This window comes from Sceloporus undulatus, chromosome 6 (assembly GCF_019175285.1).
Source record: "Sceloporus undulatus isolate JIND9_A2432 ecotype Alabama chromosome 6, SceUnd_v1.1, whole genome shotgun sequence".
Classification (NCBI taxonomy): Eukaryota; Metazoa; Chordata; class Lepidosauria; order Squamata; family Phrynosomatidae; genus Sceloporus; species Sceloporus undulatus.
This window is the reverse complement of record NC_056527.1, coordinates 31,918,085-31,937,733: the sequence shown is the minus strand read 5'-3', so window position 1 is coordinate 31,937,733 and position 19,649 is coordinate 31,918,085. Positions and strand designations below refer to the sequence as shown.

The following is a 19,649-nucleotide window of genomic DNA, read 5'->3' as shown; positions in this document are numbered from 1 at the left end:
AGAAGTGGCCAACCTCGTCTCTATAAATCTTGCCAAGAAAACCCCATGATAGGATCAATGTAAGTTGGAAACAATTTGAAGGCATGCAACAACAAAAACAAAAATAAACATAATTAATGAATAAATGATCTATTTTATTGAACTTAGATCTAATCTGAAGAAATAAAGTTTGAATCCACTTTACCTGCCATGGCTCAATGTTATGGAATTCTAGCATTTGTAGATTGTTGTGGCCTAAGAGAACTCTGACAGAGCAGACTGAATACCACACCAAACTACAAATCCCAGAATTCCATAGTTTTGAGCCATGGCCATTAAAGTGGTGTTAAACTGCATTAGTTCTGCAAGGCAGATTAGACTTTAGTGTGTAGTTGTTTAATGATGTACAGGACTTTGCCACATAGGGTGCGGCTACTGCTATATCAGCTTTTTGAAGTAGACTGGTAGATATGCTTAGGTTGATCCAGATGTAGGGAGATGTAAATGGACTAGAGCAGTGATAGTGAACCTTTTAGAGGCCGAGTGCCCAAACTGCAACCCAAAACCCACTTATTCATTGCAAAGTGCCATGTCCCTCTGGCTTTCTAGTAACAAACTCTGTGCTGGGGTGACGGCACATGTGCCCACAGAGAGGGTTCTGAGTGCCACCTCTGGCACGTGTGCCATAGGTTCGTCATCACTGGACTAGAGGAACCAGACTTTCCCATCCCCTCCAGCCCATTTGAAATAAAATTAAATAAATAAATGTCTAAAAAGCAGATAACGGAAATCCTCTTCCCATTAATTTAAACTTTCCAGGCTTCTGAGCAAAAGGTGCAAAATTGTACCATCGGTGTAAGAGGACTGAAGTGAATGGCCTGATGAAGGAAGGATGTTCACTCAGAAGGGCATCTCAGGATATATCACACACAATGTTTATAAAGTGAGAGATGAGGATCTTTACGAGAACGAGTGTTATGAGAATGAAAATATTTACTGTTTTTCACAGTGCCTCTCTAACACTATAAAGATGTTTTTCAAGAGAAAGTACAGTATCCTTAAGGTTGCTGGTAAAAAAAATTGCAAACATCTGTCCTGGGTAAAAATAAAAACAGCCAGCAACTAGTTATCTTTATATTAAATACATTTGAGAATCTGAAGTAATGTGAAGGCCTGGAAAAGAAAACCTGGAAAATTTCAGGGGGGGATGGTTCCCCCCCATTTTGTTCCCGAATCATGCTAAAAATAAAACATTCCATAATTTATTTTATTTTTTTCCCCTGTTTTTTTTTCCCTGTGGATTTTCCAGGCCTTCACATCCCTACCAATATAATAATATACAGCGTAAGTTCAGATCTCTGCAGTTGACAATAATATGAATACAGCGTAATGATACTTCAATAAGATCTCTAGAAATATGTGTCTTTTTTCAACATAATTCTTCTCAGTTCCTCCTTAGATATAAGTGATCTGTTGTAAAATTTCTGGCCACATATATTTTTTAAATATATATATATATATATATATATATATATATATATATATTTCTATTATCATATAATATCACATCAGTATCAAATGTATAATATTCTCTGCAAGAATTTCTCAAGATTACCTCACTTTTCCTTTGGTATTTCTGAGAACAGTTGCAGCAAAATTCTGTGTGACACCGACCAGACTGATCCCATCAACTTCTACAATTTGGTCATTTACTTGGATCCTTTCAGGGAAAATATGAAGGAATAATCATGTTAAGCAGTATTCAAGCAAAACATACAAAGTCAGTAGTCACTTTTTTCACAAAAATAAGGGAATTAAGAAACAAATAATTAGTTCAACAATGTACATATGACATCCTATAATCTGTTTAAGAGGTATGAAATGCATCTGCATGAGGATTTCTTTTTGTGCAGCAAATGGAATGAGATTCTCAGCTTCAGAGATTTTTGCAGTCAGATTTCAAATCACCTCTGAAGATGGATATAAAAATAGCTATAGTCTGAAATGTTCTGAGCTTTTTCTATATATGAGAACTCTGAGACATGCCTGTTTTTTTCCTGCGGATCATATGTAAAATAGACACTCTTCCCTGAATGTCAGAATTCAGAGCAAGTATGTTTCATGGTGACAGCAGTATATGTGCAGCAAATATAACATATGCAGTACAAATTATATTTTGTACAAAATAACTGATTTCGCTCAGCAGGCTATTGTATGATCTTACATTTGTTGTTGTCTGCCTTCATGTAGTTTCCAATTTATGGCAAGCCTAAGGTTTCTGTAGGTTTTTCTAGGAATGAGAGTACATATGTCATTCCCCCAAAGTCACACAGCAGGTTCTATGGCCAAGCAGGGAATCAAACCCTGATCTCCAGAGCTGTAGTCCAAAACTCAAACCATGGCACTACGCTGACTCTCTACACTACATTACATTTTTGGCTGCATCTGCACTGCAGAAATAATCCATCTTGACACCACTTTAACCTTCATGGCTCAGTGCTATGGAATTCTGGGAACTGTAATTTTGTGAGACATTTAGTTGCCTCTGTCAGAGGACTCTGGTGACACAATAAATTACAGTTCCAAGAATTCCATAGCACTGAGCCATGGCAGTTAAAGAGGTGTCAAAATACATGATTGTGTATTCTTGCATGTCAGGGAGTTGGACAGGATGGCATTTGAGGTCTCCTCCAACTCTATGATTCTATGATTCCATTCTATGTAGACAATAAGGTGCATCCTTTGAAACTGAAATCAATTATTTTAGTATTGGAAGTTCAGTGAAGAGGAAGATGCATCTGGCATTTGTTAGAAAGTTGGAAATCAAAGGGTATTGCCATCCAGAATTGTCACATCTTTGTTCAGGATGCTTGCATTTATTGTCTGGCTGTTCCCATCCCTCTCACCATTCTTCCTCCTGAAAAGAGCAGTTCAAAATACCTGAATAACTGCCTCAGGTCACTTTGTGCAGCTAAACTTTGCTTGGGTCATTCTAGTCAGTCTCAGTTCAAACCAGGCAGGCACTCTGTCAAATTTCACCTAGACTACGCAGTATTGCTAGCCATCCCACTTCTAGGTAGTGATCTTGGTCTAACCCACTCCCCCCACTGAAGAGCCTAGCCTCTGAATCTGGTATGTATTGCTCTACCCTCTGACTCTCTATCAAGCTCCCACCACCTTTTACACTGTTAGGTCGTGTGTGTGTGTGTGTGTGTGTGTGTGTGTGTGTGTGAATGTATCTGAGTGAAAGTGGATTTCCCCTTATTGTTTATAAATAAAACTACGAACTTGTCTCTGGAGTTCTGTGTTGGGACCTGTTAAACATAGGCTAAGATCTCGGCTATCATTACCATAGCACTCTTGCTGGTCCCAACTGAGCTAAAGTAATTTGCTCGCTGAATACAATAAGAGGGTGCCCTCTGGGGACTCCCACCAATTCGGGTAACAACAGCAAATACAGGCGGTTCTCCTTATCCATTGACTTTTTATCCACATATTCAAGCATCCATGGCTTGAATTTTTTTTTAAAGTACAAAGTCCAAATAGCAAACCTTGACTTTGCCATTTTATATAAGGGACATCATTGTATTTAATGGGACTTGAGCATCCATGGATTTTGTTATCCATGGGGGTCCTGGAATCAAACCCCAGCAGATAAGAAGGGCCCACTGTACTCCTAATGACAGAAGACTCAATCTCCAGTTTTGATGTGAACTGTCTGGATGATGTCTGGCCAGTTCAGCAGCAAACCCACAGTATATCACCTTTAAACCCATTTTTTTAAACTCCCTTTTCGTGCTGGTTCTTTCAGAACCCTATGGAGAAAAGACAGGCAGCTTTTTACAATGCATCACACTGTGCTGCCTGATGCTGCGAATCTTTCTCTCTGAGGTCAGAACAAGGTGCCAAGCCATGCGATCGATGCTGCATACCTTGTTTCAGCCTCAGAGGCAGTGACCCACAGCTATGGACAGCACAGTAGGATATGCATGCAAACCACTGCTCACCATCGCTCCAGAATGCTAAGTAGGGGAGTGGGAACTGGGGTAGCTTTGTGCCCAGAATACTCCAGGATGTTCCTGTAGTATTTTGACCTGGGCAGAAACCACCTTAATGAGTAAAAACACTTCATGAGTTTGTGGAGAAAAAACCTGTGTACCGTTTGATGGTATAACTGCAAATAAGCATACCTCCATGTTTCATTTGGCAACTGAGTATCAGGCTCTAAGATAAATTACTGTAATAGGGAAGCCACAGAAGGAAAGTTTCCCATCATCTCTTCTTCAGTGTGGCCACCTACATATCTCATCTCACAAAACGTTTCTCTAAAAGGCAAGGCTTAGGGGGCTGGTCAAAAGACAGGCTGGAATCCCCACATACATTGTTCACAAGGATTCACCATCTAGTGAGACTTTCCAAGTACTTCCTTTCACCAAGGAATATGAGGTACTGTAGTCTGTATTTCAGAGGAAGGCAATGGCAAGCCATCCCTGAGTATTCCTTGCCTATGAAAACCCTATGAAATTCATGGGGTTGCCATAAGTTGACAAATGACTTGAAAATACCTACATATGCATACATGAAATATCCAGAAATATAAAGATGCTGCTTTCAGTAAATAGAATAAAGGCACTAATGCACTACCTCTTAAATGGAAAGTAGAGTTTTTAAACAAGCATTTAAAATAGATCTAGCTACTACGCATTCAATTCCCCATGCCTCTATAACTGTAAAGTCACTTGGCTTGAGCTCTCTATTTTATTAAACTCTTCCTTGCCTCTAGTATATCATAACTTAACTACTATCGCTGCTTCTGGTACACTATAATCTAGATAATGTGGGTTCATCTGTAAGGGGGTTAATTTGTACACAGTTCTGCCTTAGGGCAGGGAGCTGGATGGATGACTTTCATGTGCCTTTGAGCCCTACAATTTGAGCCCTATAATTCTGTGTAACAGAAAGCAACAGACACATATAATTATAATCCAAATCACTGATTCACACACATGCATATACACACAGTTTTTGCATATTGGTTTCCTTGACCTGGAGCTACCATGCGATGTTGCCTTCTCTTATGTATTTTTATAAATTTATTAAGTATTCCACATGGATACTATAAAAATAAATTTCTAAAGGAATGTGGTTGTATCATTGGCATGTAAATTTATATACATAGGCATTAATTTTCAAAAACTAGTGTCCTCTTATCTGCCTTCAATACATTTCCATCCTACATAATTTTTGTTGTTGCTAAGCATTAAACATATTGCACTTATAAGTAATTGGTTAGTTTGTTGAAAGTAGTTCAGCCAATTAACACGTGACAATATACTGCTACCTGCTTATTTATAGTATCTATATATTTACAAACAAACTAATAGATGACAATTCAATATCCAATGCTTTAAAATTTGGTTCTTCAATATGCAGGCATGATTCCAAAATTATTAACATAAAATAATGCTTTCTTGAACTACAAAATTAAATAAATATTCCACATTCCTTGTATACAATATGTTAAGGAATTATTTCTTAGTATGTTTTAGATATATACAATGTATGCAAGCAACCATAGTGTTCTACTTCCTAATAATAAATAAACTGTTTATTTGTATCCCGCTTTTCCTTTGCAGATCAAAGCGGGTTACAGCAAATACAACAGTGTACAAATTTTACAACATTCAAAGGACAGTGGGTCCAATACAAAAGTCCCACTGAAATGTATAGCAGCTGCAGATGAAATTCTTGTTTTACTTCAATGGGGTCTGAACAGAAGACTTTCCTAGCAGTTTGTGCCCATCGCTTGTACTAATTATGGTATATAATCATTAATATAATTATTAAAAACAAGAGTGACAATATTGTTTACATTTGTTTCTGAACCATGCCTTTATATTTTAGCTTAACAGCATGAGTGTGCATGCTCTGAGTTTTTGAAGGCCAATTTTAGCATTCTAACCAGGCTACATGGCTGCAGTTTATCAAACCAATTTTTGTTGCCTGAGGAAGGAAGTCAACCTGAAACAAAATTCTGGAGCCAAAGTACACCACCAAGCTGTTGCTGCTGTTGGTTTTTTTTTTTTTTTTTTTACCAATAGGAGTGGTTTGGGGGGCATTTTTTAAAAAGGAAATTGGAGCAGCCTCTTGGGACCTGAGAAAGTAAGAGCTCCTTAGGACACCCCTCCTGCAAGGGCTGCATGTAGCCCATTGACTGTACAATTTCCGTCACTGGCTGAAAAGGAATTTTAAGTCAAACAAACCATCACCAAAAAATCCTGTTAATTTAGACTTACAATTCAGCTCCACTTTACTTCTTGCTAACGCCTCCTAGTTTCTGACTCATTCTCAGAAATAAATTGGATGGACTGGCATCATCTCTTCTGTATAACACATTCCTTTTCATAAGCTTCAAATAAGGGAGATGTTTTCATGCCTGAATACGCCTAGGCACCCAAAATCTAATTATATTGCTACTGTTAGCAGGAGGAAAACATTTCAAGAGTCAGAGCTTTAAAGAGGGTTTTTGTTTGGTTTTGTTGGCATTTTACCTTTAGCTGAATAGCTAGAATTTACCATAATTTTGCAGTCCTTACAGATAGGGATTGGCACTTATTCAGGAGTGGACTAATTATATTCAATGGCTATACTTGATTTAAAAGTTACAGAAACAGTCCTTTAATGTAAGAAATTAAATTTCCAGTTACACTATATTAGTCAGCATGTGGGTGTAATCCATTCCTTTCATCACAGAAAACAAATCCTAAAAGGGAGGTCTTGCTCATAACCTCCTTCTCATTCTGTATGAAGAGCAACTTGGGCATCATCCAATCCACTGCGACACAGTGCCAATGCTGTGAGGATCCCCTTGTCCTCTTATAGGCATGTATTATAGATGTATATGTAGGCAACATGATAGCAAATGGGGAGAATGGGAAGTGTATTATGCCTCCCAGTTCCTCATCTAGCCCTTCTCTACTCAATGGAACATGCACTCATGAGCATAACACACATCTACTGGAGTGAGAGAATGAGGGAATAAGAGAAGCACAAACAGCAGCAGCACCCCCCCCCCCGACTGTCTTTCATACTGTCTACATGTACTTTATCATGTGTATGTGAGAGGGCTGGGATCAACTGAACCCCATCATACATAAGGTTGCGTCCTTCCAGAGGTTGTTAGACAGCAACTCCCAGCATTCTTTACCAATGGCTATGATTGCTAAAGCTGATGAGAATGAAAAGGCTGCCAATATCTGGAAGGCCACACTTTCCCTACCCCTGTCCTACAAGTATGCCACTGCACTTGTGCTGGGCTGAACCAAACTCGTTGCATACTTTTTTCTGTGTCCTACTATATCGTGTCTTACAATGAAATATATTATTCAAAGATATAGCCACATTAGTCTGCAGAATCTGTCTGTAGGGAGATCTTGTATCACCTTTGAGACTAACTGAAAGAAAGAAGTTAGCAGCATGAGCTTTCATAGATTAAAGCATACTTTTTCAGATAAATTAGATGGAACACATTGCTTGTTTTCTTCCACAGTGTACCACAAATCTGTTCTGTTTACAGACTCACAATTAGCTTTCCCTTTATAAATTGCAGTTGGACCCATAAAATGGTATCCATTGGAAGTGATCTGAAAAAATAAGACAATCCTCCCCAGCATTCTGTAATGTAAAGATAAGGCAACAGTGCAAATCCATCAGTAGAGAAATTCTGTCATAGCCTTTCAAACATAACAGTTACTATTTTGTCTACCACTGAGAACTTCCAAAGCAAACAAAAAATTATTTGTGTGTGAAAGTTACAGCCTGAACACAACTTGTTCAGGAAACAAGGTGAAAACTGATAGTAATATGATTTCTAATCAGCTGTTGATTCATTCAAGAATTATACAGGAGCTTCCTACAGAGAAATGCAAACTAGATAGCATATCATAAAGAAATAAAAAGCAATAAATGTACACAGCTGGTGGAGTCCTGAATAATTTGAATGGATGGTGAAACCAAAAGGTTGCAGCCAGAAATATTAAGAAGTATTTAATTCTGGGATGCAATTGTTATACAAATCAAAGCTTGGTGACTCCATTATCAACAGTTTATTATTCTTTTTTAAAAATAATTCTGCTGTTTCAAATTTTAGGAAAATCAAAGCACTGCATATTTAGAATCAATGATTAAAATCTCATAACCAAACTGTCCAATACAGGCAACCCTCCATAGCCACAGATTCAACTATCCAAGGCTTGAAAATATCTGGAAAAGATATACATTCCAAAAAAACAAATCTTGATTTTGACATTTTATATAAGGGACATCATTTTAATATGCCATTCTATTTACTGGCATTTGATCATCCACAGATTTTGGTATCCACAGCCATCCTGGAACCAAACCCCAACTTACTGTAATTTTATTTTTGTTTTCAGAGACACATACTGGTACCTTTCCAACAATGTGTTTAACCTGCAAATGTGGCCGCCCAACTCATCCAGGTCAGCCCAGTTGCTGGGAGGGGGGAGCTGTTGGGCCATGGGGGCTCTCTTGTATCCAGCATGCCCTGGGCATGATTTCCAGAGCTGGGATTAGTTGCCCGGGCCTATTAGGGACAAGACTTCCAGCAGCCATACTACAAGTCCCAGCGGCCTTTGCTGCCAGAAGTCCCGCCACTTCTGGCAGCATCCTGGGGCAGCCTGTCTGATGGGCTGAAAGGGTGGAGAGGGACCGGACTGCTGTTCGGTGGGGGCCTGATTGGATGCTGGGCCTATTCAGGGCCACGTAGATGGGATGACCAGCACCATTCCAGCCTGGCTCTCCCCACTCTCCCTCCCTCCCTCCCTCTAGTTGAGTCATGGGTTCTAGGGCGCTGTCATAACTTTGGGGGACAGTAGCATGGCCCAGGGTGGGCATGGTTTTCTGTACTGCAGAGCACAGGATCGGAAGTCCCAAGGGGTGTATATGTGAATGCCAATACAAACTCAATACTATTAAAGAACTAATTAATCCTTCCTGCTTCCATTTGCATCTATCACATCCTGGACTCAGGAATGTGACCATAGTCACTTTGGGAGATTGGTTTCAAAGTAAGACTGTTGACTCTCTTAAGAAATAATTTTCTCTGACTGAAATCTGGATTTGCTTTGGAATTTAGAAGTATCCATCCCCCAAGAATACAGCCTTACAATTTTAGAGGTTATAAAACTTTTTTGGTGGGGGGATATATAAGTTTATCGCACGGGGCCTAAACCGGTCCCCAGCGTGTTCTAACGGGGGCGAGCGGGCACGTGCATGGAACGCGATGGGCCCCGGATGGGGCCCAAAACGCGACTTTATCGCACGAGGGAACGCCGCCGCCACCGCCGCACGTTCCCATTGCGTCCCAATTCTGTTCCAGAGGGCGCCATTTCTGGGGACGCTTTGAAACAGTCCCCAGAAATGGCGGCCTCTGGAACAGAATTGGGACGGAATGGAAACGCGCGGCGGCGGCGTTCCCTCGTGCGATAAAGTCGCGTTTTGGGCCCCATCCGGTGCCCATCACGTTCCATGCACGCGCCCACTCGCCCCCGTTAGAACGCGCTGGGGACCGGTTTAGGCCCCGTGCGATAAACTTCATAGTTTCAGGAATATTGGGAACTTAGTTGAGTTGTACTCCAAAAAAGACTTTTCCAACTCTGAATTCTCTCCTTTGAGACAATTTATATGATGATGCCATTTGTGGAATACCGCAAGACTTCAAAGACCAGCGAAGTTCATGATGACTAGGGTACACACTTTGTAGGCCCAAGCAGTACTTCACATTTTAGAAATCCACAGTAGAAATACTAGACTGAATATACTTCCATCCCCAGTTATATTTTAAATAAAACCCAGTGCTGTTGACAGAATCAATGCGGAACTGTATTTTAAAACCATCACATTTGATAATCACAGTTGCATGCTGATTTTTTAATTTATTTACCTGCCATCTCTTTCTGCTGCCCCACCTTCTGTTACAGTTTTGACGAATATACCCAGTTTCTCAAGGCCTGCATCTGCTCCCACTCCCATTCCAATAATACTGATGCCAAGTCCATCTTCATCTGAGAATCAGATAAAGTAAATTAATTGAAAGGCAGTGTCTCCACTTAGGTTAATATATTTTCGGTCTTATTCTTTCTATCTGAACAAAATATTTCATAAAATTTTGGTTTATGTTTATACCCAAAGGGTGCTCACCAATGGCTCCTCTTCATCATGGAGAGAAGTGACTAGTGGGGTGCCACAGGGTTCTGTCCTGGGCCCAGTGCTATTCAGCATCTTTATCAATAGAGGGCATGCTTATCAAATTTGCAGATGACACCAAATTAGAAGTAGTTAATACCCCAGAGGGCAGGATCAAAATTCAAAATGGCCTTAATAAATTAGAGAGCTGGGCCAAAACTAACAAAATGAACTTCAAAAAAGAGAAATATAAAATATGGCACTTAAGTAAAAAATATATAATGTAAAATGTAATAGGATAGTGAACCCTATGTGTGAAAGGGAACTAGGAGTCTTAGTAGACCACAGTTTGAACATGAGTCAACAGTGGGATGTGTTAGCTGACCATGTGGCTATGCGGGCAAGAGGCAATGAGGGGAGAGGAGTAAGAAGAATCCTCATCACCAGCTCTGGTAATTGGCACCAGGCAAGCCTCCTTGCTTGGCTGCTTCCTCCATCTCCTCCTGCCATCTACTACATACAGGGGCAGGAAAGAGGTGACTTAGAGGGAAACTTTTTCCACTCTATAAGACATCTTGAAACTGCACAATTTTTGAAGACATTCATATAGCAGGAAGAAAACTGTTTAAATTATTTGTCCTACACTATGAAAACAAATAATTTAAGGAAGCACACCCTTACAAGGTACAAGGTTTTAAGTAGAAAAACAGCAATTGCCCATTTGAGTTTTTAAAGACATTTTTAGTGGATACAATCCTGAACTCAGTGGTTTATCAATATTTCACATGTCATTAAAGGTCAGAATTTCCTTTTTTGTCACCAATATTTGCCATAGTTCTTCAAATTCCCCTCCTGAAAGTGTCACCTAAGACATTCTGCCCTACACTTTCTACCAAAGACAGATGCAGAATTAATTCAACTTTTCTGAAATCTCTTTATCCTCCTTTACTATAGCTTTTATTTCCTTACTGCTTACCACCTCCTTTCACAGTTTCCTTCTTCTAAAGTGATTTAAATGCATTTCTTTTTTTTAAAAAAATGGTTGGTCTAAATGGTTTTAGCAATTCTTTCTAAAATTCTCTCTCTCTCTCTGTGTGTGTGTGTGTGTGTGTGTGTGTGTGTGTATGTGTTTGCATCCCTTATAGTTTGCTTGGATTTCCTTGGAAGTTGGCGTTCAGGCCACTTAGTGATCTGCACACAGTAAAGCTTCTTAAAATTCCAGTGAAGCCAATGGATTAAGCCAGATTGTGTGAATTAATATTTTACCTCAACTCACAGGCACAGTTGTTTTTTCATGTCAACTTGTCCCACTAAAATTCTGTGATACATCTGAACAGCACTTCCTATCTTTTAAAAACTCTACAACAGAGCAAGTGTGGAGTGCAAACCTTTTTGAAGCTCTACTGGGAAAAGCTCCAGTTTCTCCACACGTTTCTCTAGTTCATACTCAGCTGATGCAGCCACAGGGTCAACTTCATCATTTCTCCTGTCATAGTCTTCATTAGAGTATGTGTTGAAAACCTGGAGAGAGGGAACAGTAATGATCCATTATACTCCAGAAATCCACTATTAAAACCTACCAACTAGTGTTGTAACACAGCCATGGCTTACAGGGTCAAAGTGCTGGGGCTATTTGATTAGCAACATGATGAATCATCTGCCATTCATGCATCCCTACAGACTTTCCTGTATAATCTGGGGTTCACCACAATATACACAACAGCTGCAGATTTGTCTCAACAAAAATACTGTTTTGGTCTACCTCCCTTGATGTCCAGTTTTTTAAGTGACCTGGATTTGAATAAGCATTTAAGCTTGAACTGACCTCCCTCATCCACCACACACCTGTTCAAACTGGTATGGTGGAGAAAATAATCACCCCTAAAGGTGAAGTAAAAATCAGAAGTTATCCAGGAGTGGCGAATTTGTGATTTTTAACAACTTCACCCCAAAAGAAAAGAAAATACCAAATGTAGATGGGAGCAACTTCTGTTCATTTCCAAATGGGGTTTACAGCTGATTCTCAGCTGATTTCAGGGTGCTGTTGCCTGCTGGGTGTGTATATTTGTGAAACTTGCGTTCCGAACAGACAGGCCAAAATAAAGCTGCTCCAGATCACTTTGGAGGTATACTGTTTAAATGCTGCATGCATCCTAAGAGGCCATCCTAAGGACTAGACCGCAGCTTTGGCACACCTTCTGGCCTCTTAAAATGTGTGTATCATTTAAACAGCATACCTCCAAAGTGACCTGAAGCAGCTTTATTTTGGCCTGTCTGTTCAGGCCCTTGGTCTCCACTGCAATTGTCCACACCAGAACAGATTAACACAGCTGCCATATTTGTTCTGAGACATATCTATAATATTGGCATGATGAACACCTGAGTTTCACAACTTACCACTACACCACTGATGAAACATTAAGCTAGGGAAGAGTTACAGACTTCAGACCATACTAGATAATGTTTCGGATTCTTCTTATGTTTCCTGCAAAAATCTACTTGGTTCTCCTTACCAAGATTTCTTAATCTCAACATCCTAATTTTAAAGGCAAAGGAAGCCCTTTTTCTTGGCACTATCTTTGTATTAAATATTCACAGCAATACATTTTCTGGGCACTAAAATCCAGCATCCTTGGTAACCAATTGTAAATCACTCAGTGATATACCAGTAAACCTTCATCAACATATGTCAGTGATTTGTTAAGGATCATATTTCTACATAAAGTAGGTCTACTTTCAAACCCACACATTTCTAAACTCTAATACATGTTCTACAAAGATTACCATTCTGTTCCTTTTAATAATTAAAAATAAAATGTGGTTTGAGACTGAAAAAGAGCACTATCTTTATATTAAATATTCACAGCAATACATTAAAAAAAAGAAAGAAAGAAATTGGCAAGCAACATGCTGGTTTGATATGGACTATCATCAATTTAATCTTTTATCACGAATTACCCAGCTTACGAATTTTTCGGGATACGAAAAAATCCCATAGGGATTTATTGTTTCGGGTTACGAACGTTTTTTCGGGTTACGAAAAAACGCCGGCGCTGTTTAAATGGAGCCGCAGCAGAGCCGCGGCTTTTTTCCCCATTAGCGCCTATGGCAATTCGGGTTACGAAGGTTTTTCGGGTTACGAAATTAGCCGCGGAACGAATTAATTTCGTAACCCGAGGCACCACTGTAATGAAGTTGTTACATAAACATATTAAATGAAAGCTCTGATTAGTGGTAGTATATATTACTGTAAAATGAACCCTCTGGTTAGATTATTACTTATTGTGTACAGATCAGCATTTTCAACACAAGATAATAAATAATTATTAAATTTATCTGGCATTCCATTCAATAGAGTTCTGTATTTAAAAAATCAAGTCACAAAAGTAGATAACTCTGGGATGTCCAAAACTCACTGTTTGCCTTTGGAGCAAAGTATGGCAGCAATATCTATCTATCTATCTATCTATCTATCTATCTATCTATCTATCTATCTTCTGAAAGCCACCAGTAGTAACTAATTCTGCATTATGATGTAGGAAGCATAGGAAACATTTAGAGCCTGGTATTTGCAGTATTTTTTAAAAAAACTATTGGACAGCAACCCTGGTTCCCCCAAGCAGTGATATCTATATTGTCAGAAGCACTCCTGAAAAGGCTCTGCTGCACATACTTCTCACAGATTTCAGGTGGAACAGTGTAGGAATCTCTAGCAGGCCTCAGCATATCACAAAAGATGGTGATGGGATACATGAAGAAAGGTGCTGCTTCAGATATGCAGAATCCACCAGGATATAAAATGGGTTGGGCAACTTTGGAGGTGCTGGAGGGCACTGTTTTTGCCCTCATAACCTCGCCTGGCAGGCCACACCAGCATGCCTGACACAACTGGAAATTACATCACATCACATCACTTCACATCTGGTTTCACAAATTAGCCAATTTTAAGCTTTTTTTCCTGCTTTTTCAAGGTTTTTTGGGGGAGGGGGCTACTTGCTGAAGGAAAATTGCGGCATTTGGCAGTGGGTTTGACCTATTTACAGGCAGTGGGGGGGGGCAAACACTGGCTAATTTTTTTAAAAATCAAGAGATCTGAGAGCTTTAGAAGGCTTATAGGGTCATGCTTTATGGCTGCAGGAGACCTGCGGTACATACTTTGCCCACCCCTGACACTAAGAATTTTATAGATCAGCAACATCAGCATCTGAACTCGCCTCTGTGAAAAACCATGTGGGAGATATTAACCCTCATTCTCTGACCCAGACTATTATGCTACCCCTGATGCCATATGGCTCAGCACAGGTCTAGTAACCCAGTGTTCCAGAGCCTTCCACCACAGCAATGGATCAGATCCAGAAAAGCTAGTCATGATGTAAAATCCTTTCAGTGGGAACTCAGTCAGTTAACTTCATCCAAATGCAAACCAAAATAAAGATAATTTTTGAAAGTCTACTTCCTTGTCACAAAGAAGATGACTATGGATCTGGCATTTGTCTGGGCTGTCTTGCATTTCACAGGCAGTCCTGTCACACGTCTGTCATCCTGCTGCATTCAGCCATAGCCTGAGAGAAGCATGTACACATAAAGTTTAAAGACATGCTCCTTCCTCTTTCTGTTTTTGTTGGATGAAACATCTCAGCCAAGATTACAAGAGACTAGAGAATGTGGCAAGAGTGAAGAGTTTTAGGACCTCACTAGTTCTTTCCTGAGCACTTCACATACTTTGCTACCTGCTTTCTTGTTTGGCTTTAGAGTGGGCAGTAGATCTGCCACCTTGAAGTGGCAAAGCTACTTTAGATTTTACTGCTGGTCTTCATGCAGCAACATCAAGTTGAAGTATGCATTCAAATCAAAACAGACATGAGAGGAATGGTGGCAGAATCCAGTGTGGATGTGGGGTTGGTTTTATCACACATCCCTAATTTAAAAGCACATGCTTCTTTACCTTCTTCTATGTATGAACTCAAGCCCCACAGACTAGAATTTTAGCCTAGTTTTTTTGCCCTTGCAAAAAAAAAGGGGGGGGGGGGATGACTGCACTCTCTGCTTGTCCAAGCAATGTGCAGTTATATGTGGTGTGTGGCCATGTTATTATACCATTGTAGCACAGTCTAAATATACACCATAGTTACACTGGACAACCACATTTATACAACTGGTTGCAGTACAGGCACCATTGTCTTGAGCTCATTCATTATGTATCTATGATATAGCTCCGCACCCACCAAGTAAAAAATGAGAGCAGAATGGCCAGTTACATTTATCATGTAGGAAGGCGCAACCACTTGCCTAGAGACGACCCCCATTACCAATAACTGGACAGCAGAGCAAGTATACAAGTTCATGTTATGTTGAGCTGTATTGCATTTCTATAGAAATTACAGTAATTAAATAAGCATACTGAAATTTTATGGAAATTCTGTCCTCCTCTTTTGGTGACACAGCCATCGTGGTCACAAATAAATACAATTAAAGCCAAAACTAATTAAGAATAATCTTAAACACCCTTTCAGGATCATTACATTCATCTAATTTATATTCTGACTTTCTCTTAGTATGGGATCCAACTGGGACCCAGCTCAAAGCACCGACTGAAAGAAAATACAGCTTTAAAAACATTATTTTAAAAAAGGAGGTAAAACAATTATATATACAACTCTCATTTAAAATAGTTTTAATGCATTTGAAAAATAAAAATAGGAAAAAATGTGTGGCACCAGCATTAAAAGAGCACAAGGCTTTCACCATATTCTTACCACATGTGCTTGTAACAGCAGTAGAACTAAGCAAAAGTTCTTCTAACAACAACTACTTAACCAATCACTAGTTCTCAGTCTGAAATTACCTTAGATTTCATAAATACAAATTTCAGGTTCTCAGAATATTAAATCTTGCAATTCTATCTATAATCAAAACCAACTTTTGCTTTTGTGTAAACTTTAACCTGTGTTTTGTTCTGGAAATCCAACTAGGAATTTGTTTGACACTGGATACTGATACACTTTTCTGCTGTAAGGCAAGCATTGATGGTTTAAAAAACATAGCAGAAGGTATACAGCAGAAAGGCATTCCAGTTCTTCCACTGATGGGGTCCAGCCTCCCCCCATAGCCAATGGTACAACTGGGCTCCCAAATAACTAATTCTACCCTGACTATCCCTGGCTGGCAATTCAGTTCCCCTTGACTAGCTAAATGTGTTCCATGGCCAGAGATGCCCCTTCCTCTGCCCCTGAGGGGGAAAAGTCAGTGTTAGATGGACACCCGTGGAGTAAATAATGCAGAAGTAAAGAAAATCAAAGTATGCAAGTATGACTCATCTTTCCCCATCCATTAGCTATGAGAACTATAGTAATAGTAGAAAATTCACTTTCCCAGTCCATTTTCAGCCTTCATATCTTTTCCCAGCCTCAATCTGCCAAATGAATGCAAAACGTATCAAACAAAGTTGCTAACACAAATTATCCTTTACTCTACCACTGGGCAATTGGTAATGTTTGGCCATGAGGCTAATAAGGATTTCAAAACCCATCTGCCTCGTGGCAGAAACCCAACTCTCTATAATTGTTTGTTTGTTTCAAATTCTTGTGCAAAACTAAGGCCAAGAAATTCCCGGATAGGGTCCAGGCATAGCATAGGGAGGGAAACCCACCCAAGTCCTCACTCATACACATCTCCTACAACACTTAAAGAACCCACTATATTGCCCAACCCCTATCACCCCCTATCACCCCCCAAGTTTGAACCATCTTAATTTAATGTGTATATTAAAATACTTTATTTCAGGAACAAAGCTTCTCACTGCATTAAATATGAAGTTCAGATTGTGGGCATGAGTACAATGTCAATGCACAAAATTGCTTTGGATTTCAGCCTGGAATCCACATGCCTTCCAAGAGGTGCTAAAGCTATCCCATTTTGCCTTGGCAGATTCCACCGTCCTCTTCATACTAATACTAGTGTCAAGGAAACCTTACAATACCATTCTGAACAGAAAGAAAACACAGCCATCACTCATTGGGCTGTGTGGGTTAATAAAAGGGGTGCTACAATTAAACAAACAACACAGTCATGTTACTAATGCCCTCTAAGCAACCATGTTAAAAAATCACTGTTATTGTGTTCTAAATGGGCATACTTGCTGAAACTAAAGTTTGACTATAAATTCATGTTAAGATTCAATACCAAAAGGTATGCTTTGGACAAAATGTTTTACCCTATCTAGAAATGTTATAATATTGTACAGGAGGTCTGAGTCTAGACTCAAAATAGCTACTGGTAAGGAATAATGGAAGCTGCCCCTCCCCCAATCTATACTATTATTTTGTTCTTGGAAAGATGCAAATATTTTTTTTAATTGTTCTTACAGAGCCGATATCCAATTTATCAAAATTTACACAACTGAAATATTACACCATCCTTCATGCGAGGAAAACTTTCATGTTTACAGATTGCAAAATACCCCTACCAGTTTATTGAAAAAGCTGATTTTCTTCTAGCATCTATACAACTAACATGCTCAGAATATATTCCCATATGAAGAATGCCTATTTCCTAGCAATATATTCCACATCATAGATAATATATAGAATAAATGCTATGCAAATAAAGATAACAAGTTTGAAATTAATAACAATTAATTACAGTACTTAACAAGTAATAATATAACTGGCATTGTAGACAACACAGACATTTAATGAAAATACTGGAACCAATGTGTTATAATCTGTAAATTATATGAATAAATGACAGAAAATCCTAGTAAAATGACTAAGCTTGTATTAAACAGCAACAGGAATTGCATGGTAGTTATTTACTAGAAAACGCCTGAAGCTGATTTCATCTTACATGGTTTGTGCAAGGTTCAATGCAAATAAGATTTGGTGCTTTCATCAGTGTCCCACACTGCTTTTTGGTTCCTTAAATTTAGATATTCGGATGGCAGCACAGTCACATATTAACAACACTGTGTTTCATGCAGTGCTTGAAACAACAGCTTCCAAATGTTTGAAATAGCCCATGGTGGACAGAAATATTCAACAAAAATACTACAAGTAAAAATTATCACAATGCTCTAGTGTGTAGTGTCGTTGAAGCTGCTCCATCACTGCCCTCAGCGGGCCTTGCTGTTGTCAAGGTAACACATGAGTCTGCTGTACCATTTTATGGTTATCTCTAATCTAAAAGAGCACCAAAGTCAAAAAGAAAAGACTCTTGTATTGAAGCAGAACTGTTCTAACTAAATTGACTGTGGATTCGTTCACAAAGTATTACCGTTACATGACTAGCATTTATTTGAAAGAAATAAATAGTGACTATATAGAAGAAACATTGTCTGGGGATATGGATACTTACACAACATATTTACTCCACTAGGCTGAGACTAGGGGTGGGAAAATCAGTGATCCTCCAGATGCTCTCCCATCACCTTTAGAATCATAGAATCATAGAGTTGGAAGAGACCACAAGGGCCATCCAGTCCAACCCCCTGCCATGCAGGAAATCACAATCAAAGCATCCCCGACAGATGGCCATCCAGCCTCTGTTTGAAGACCTCTAAGGAAGGAGACTCTACTACACTTCGAGGGAGTTTGTTCCACTGTCGAACAGCCCTTACTGTCAGGAAGTTCCTCCTAATGTTGAGGTGGAATCTCTTTTCCTGCAGCTTGCATCCATTGCTCCAGGTCCTAGTCTCTGGAGCAGCAGAAAACAAGCTTGCTTCCTCCTCAATATGGCATCCCTTCAAATATTTAAACAGGGCTATCATATCACCTCTTAGCCTTCTCTTCTCCAGGCTAAACATCCCCAGCTTCCTGAGTCGTTCCTCATAGGACAAGGTTTCCAGACCTTTCACCATTTTAGTCGCTCTCCTTTGGACACGCTCCAGTTTCTCAATGTCCTTTTTTAATTGTGGTGCCCAGAACTGGACACAGTATTCCAGGTGGGGCCTGAGCAAAGCAGAATAGAGTGGCACTATTACTTCCCTGGATCTAGACACTACTATTGATGCAGCCTAAAATCGCATTGGCCTTGTTAGCTGCCACATCACACTGTTGACTCATGTTCAACTTGTGGTCTACTTGGACTCCTAGATCCCTTTCACATGCAGTTTAGCCAGCATGCTTAATAGTAAGGGATGATGGAAGCTACAGTCCAGCAACACCTGGAGAGCCATAGTTTTCCCTCCTCATGCACATAAATGCAAGCAGAAGTTGTGAATGTTATAAGTAGGGTGAGTTAGTATATCTTAACTGCATAGATTTGTTTACTCCACTTTGCCATTCTGTTGTGACAGAAAAATGGGTAGTGACATTTTCCAACTGTATAATCAGTTCTCAATAATCAAACAAATATCTGTAACAGCTTCCTTACGAGATTATTCAATGGGAGAAAACAGATCAAGAACCAATCTTTTCCCACAAAAAGGTAATGAAGTTTGAATATAAATCAAGTATCCATTTGAATGC

General features: G+C 39.4%; 1 protein-coding gene across 7 annotated transcripts in view; it reads right to left on the bottom strand.

The window, feature by feature from the left end:
• Positions 1-19,649, bottom strand: part of PPP1R9A (protein phosphatase 1 regulatory subunit 9A) — a 164,677-nt gene that overhangs the window by 76,020 nt on the left and 69,008 nt on the right. For all 7 annotated transcript variants that reach the window (XM_042471796.1, XM_042471797.1, XM_042471799.1 and 4 more), the window contains exons 2-4: positions 11,574-11,706; positions 9,944-10,064; positions 1,595-1,699 (exon numbers count right to left, since the gene is read on the bottom strand). In XM_042471796.1, coding sequence (XP_042327730.1) covers positions 1,595-1,699; positions 9,944-10,064; positions 11,574-11,706 — 359 coding nt within the window. The remainder of the gene's footprint in view (positions 1-1,594; positions 1,700-9,943; positions 10,065-11,573; positions 11,707-19,649) is intronic.